The sequence below is a fragment of the Aptenodytes forsteri genome, unplaced genomic scaffold (assembly GCF_000699145.1).
Source record: "Aptenodytes forsteri isolate BGI_AS27 unplaced genomic scaffold, ASM69914v1 Scaffold187, whole genome shotgun sequence".
In the NCBI taxonomy this organism is placed as follows: domain Eukaryota; kingdom Metazoa; phylum Chordata; class Aves; order Sphenisciformes; family Spheniscidae; genus Aptenodytes; species Aptenodytes forsteri.
This window is the reverse complement of record NW_008794084.1, coordinates 297,859-299,992: the sequence shown is the minus strand read 5'-3', so window position 1 is coordinate 299,992 and position 2,134 is coordinate 297,859. Positions and strand designations below refer to the sequence as shown.

The following is a 2,134-nucleotide window of genomic DNA, read 5'->3' as shown; positions in this document are numbered from 1 at the left end:
GTGTGCACAGGTCACCTTGGGAAGCTGCGGGTCTTCCAGCTGGGCTGCTGCTGCCTCTGGGAACCGGCCAGGCGGCGGGGCCTCGCTCCCGGGCTGGGATAGGATGGGGAAGGGTGAAGCGGTGCCAGTGGTGTGAACGTTAACCTGCCGGAGGCCGCCCGCCTGCGCCCTGCGGCCCAGCCGCGGGAGTATCGGCACACAGGGCGCCATGGCCACGGCGAACGACAGGGCCGTCCTGCAGACCATCTTTAACCCCAGCACCCCTTTTGGGGATATCCCTGGGCTGGACGAGGAGGAGGAGGAGGACGCCCAGGAGGAAGGTGAGGCGATGCTGCCTCGGGTTCTTGCCGGAAACTGGCAGCGGGGTCCCTGCGCTGCCACGGAGCGGGTGGGCAGGGGAGGGAGGCTCAGCTGGCTGGGAGCAGCCCCTGCGGTGCCCTGCTGGTGCCTGTTCCTGCCCCGGGAGAGGGGGGTGCAGGGTGGGCGCTGGGTCTGCTCCTCCCGGGGTGTCCTGGTGCCGGCCGCTTCCCCGGCCACGGGCTCCCCTTTGCGCCACCGCAGGGGAAGCCTCTGTGCCGGAGCTGCTGGAGCAGGTCCGGGACCTAGAGCTGCAGGGGGTTTCTGCCGCCGAGTCGGGAGACGTGAGCACAGCCCTGGAGAGGTTCAGCGAGGCCATCCGCCTGCTGCCCGAGCGCGCCTCCGGCTACAACAACCGGGCCCAGGCCCTGCGGCTCCAGGGGGACGTGGCAGGTGAGCAGTGCTGGTGCGGCCGGGTCGCAGGCAGCCCCCCGGTACCCCCAGCCCACCCCGACGCCTTTCCTCCCCCTGGCCAGGCGCCCTGCAGGACCTGGACGCAGCCATCCGCCTGAGCCGGGGCTGCGGCCGTGCCGCCTGCCAGAGCTTCGTGCAGCGCGGCCTGATCCACCGGCTGCAAGCTCGCGAGGATGACGCCCGGCGGGACTTCGAGCGAGCGGCACGGCTAGGCAGTGCCTTCGCCCGGCAGCAGCTGGTGCTGCTGAACCCCTACTCGGCACTCTGCAACCAGATGCTCTGCGAGATGCTGGGGCGGCTGCGCAACCCCCGTGGCACTGGGAGCGAGTGAGAGGGGCAGGAGACGGGCGAGGCAGCGCGTGGGCCAGGCAGAGCCGTGCTCCTGGGGTGGCCCAGGCGGGCACCTCCTGGCCGCCAGAAAAGGTCCATCTCTGGTGCCAGAGATCCTGTTCCTCCTCCTCCTTGGCTGACAGCCAGGGACGGGAAGTACCGAAGTGCCTTGCTTTGTCTCGGCTCTGCTCCACCCTCAATAAACCTCCCTGTGTCCCTGACACTTGGGCTCTGCTTGCAGCGTTCCGGGCGGTCGTGGCGTTATTCCCGTACATGCACAGCCCTGCTGAGATGGGCGGCCCCATGGGTGCAAGGCTGGGCCGAGCAGGGGGCCGAGTCCCTCTCCGTTGAAGAGGGGAGATGGGGGGCACGGGGACGTTCGTCCTCTGCTCTGGCTGGGTGGTCTCTGGCCACCCTCATGTGCGCCAGAGCCGTGCTCGGGGCCTCCAGGCGGCAGGACTGACCCCGCTGCTGCAGCGGCTGTGTGCAGCACCAAGCCCCGCTCGGGGAAGGCGGCTGCGGGGGCCTAGCGAGAGGGATGCTCACAGCCGTGCTGGGGACCGCCCCTGCGCTGCATGCAGAGCCCTGCGTGCCAGGGCTCAGGCGCAGAGCCGCACTGCAGGCTAGGCTGGACGGGGCAGCGGCAATGCTCCAGGTAAGGTGCAGCCTGGCCGCATCCTCTAGCTGTGTGCCGGGATGCCGGGGGCCCAGTGCGGGGCCGGCCCCGTGGCCCTGCTCCAGCTGCCTCTCTCCTAGCGCTGAGCGCGGCTGGCGTGCGATGGGGCATCCCAGGGGCTGGCCGGGGGCTGCCCTCGCCTGCCTGCTGCTGCTGCTCATCCTCTAGCTGTGTGCCGGGATGCCGGGGGCCCAGTGCGGGGCCGGCCCCGTGGCCCTGCTCCAGCTGCCTCTCTCCTCGCGCTGAGCGCGGCTGGCGTGCGATGGGGCATCCCAGGGGCTGGCCGGGGGCTGCCCTCGCCTGCCTGCTGCTGCTGCTTGGTGTCCCGGTGCTCTGCTCGGCAGGGGAGGCGGGGGT

At 71.1% G+C, this 2,134-nt stretch overlaps 2 protein-coding genes across 2 annotated transcripts in view; both read left to right on the top strand.

Moving 5' to 3' along the window:
- Positions 1-208: 208 nt before the first annotated feature.
- TTC36 (tetratricopeptide repeat domain 36) lies at positions 209-1,102 on the top strand. Its single transcript, XM_009273392.1, has 3 exons — positions 209-320; positions 562-750; positions 834-1,102. The coding sequence occupies exons 1-3, from the start codon at positions 209-211 to the stop codon at positions 1,100-1,102; spliced, it is 570 nt and encodes a 189-aa protein (XP_009271667.1).
- A 937-nt stretch (positions 1,103-2,039) lies between these two features.
- TMEM25 (transmembrane protein 25) overlaps positions 2,040-2,134 on the top strand; it is a 6,526-nt gene continuing 6,431 nt past the window's right edge. Inside the window, 1 exon segment of the mRNA XM_019470484.1 lies at positions 2,040-2,097. Coding sequence (XP_019326029.1) covers positions 2,040-2,097 — 58 coding nt within the window.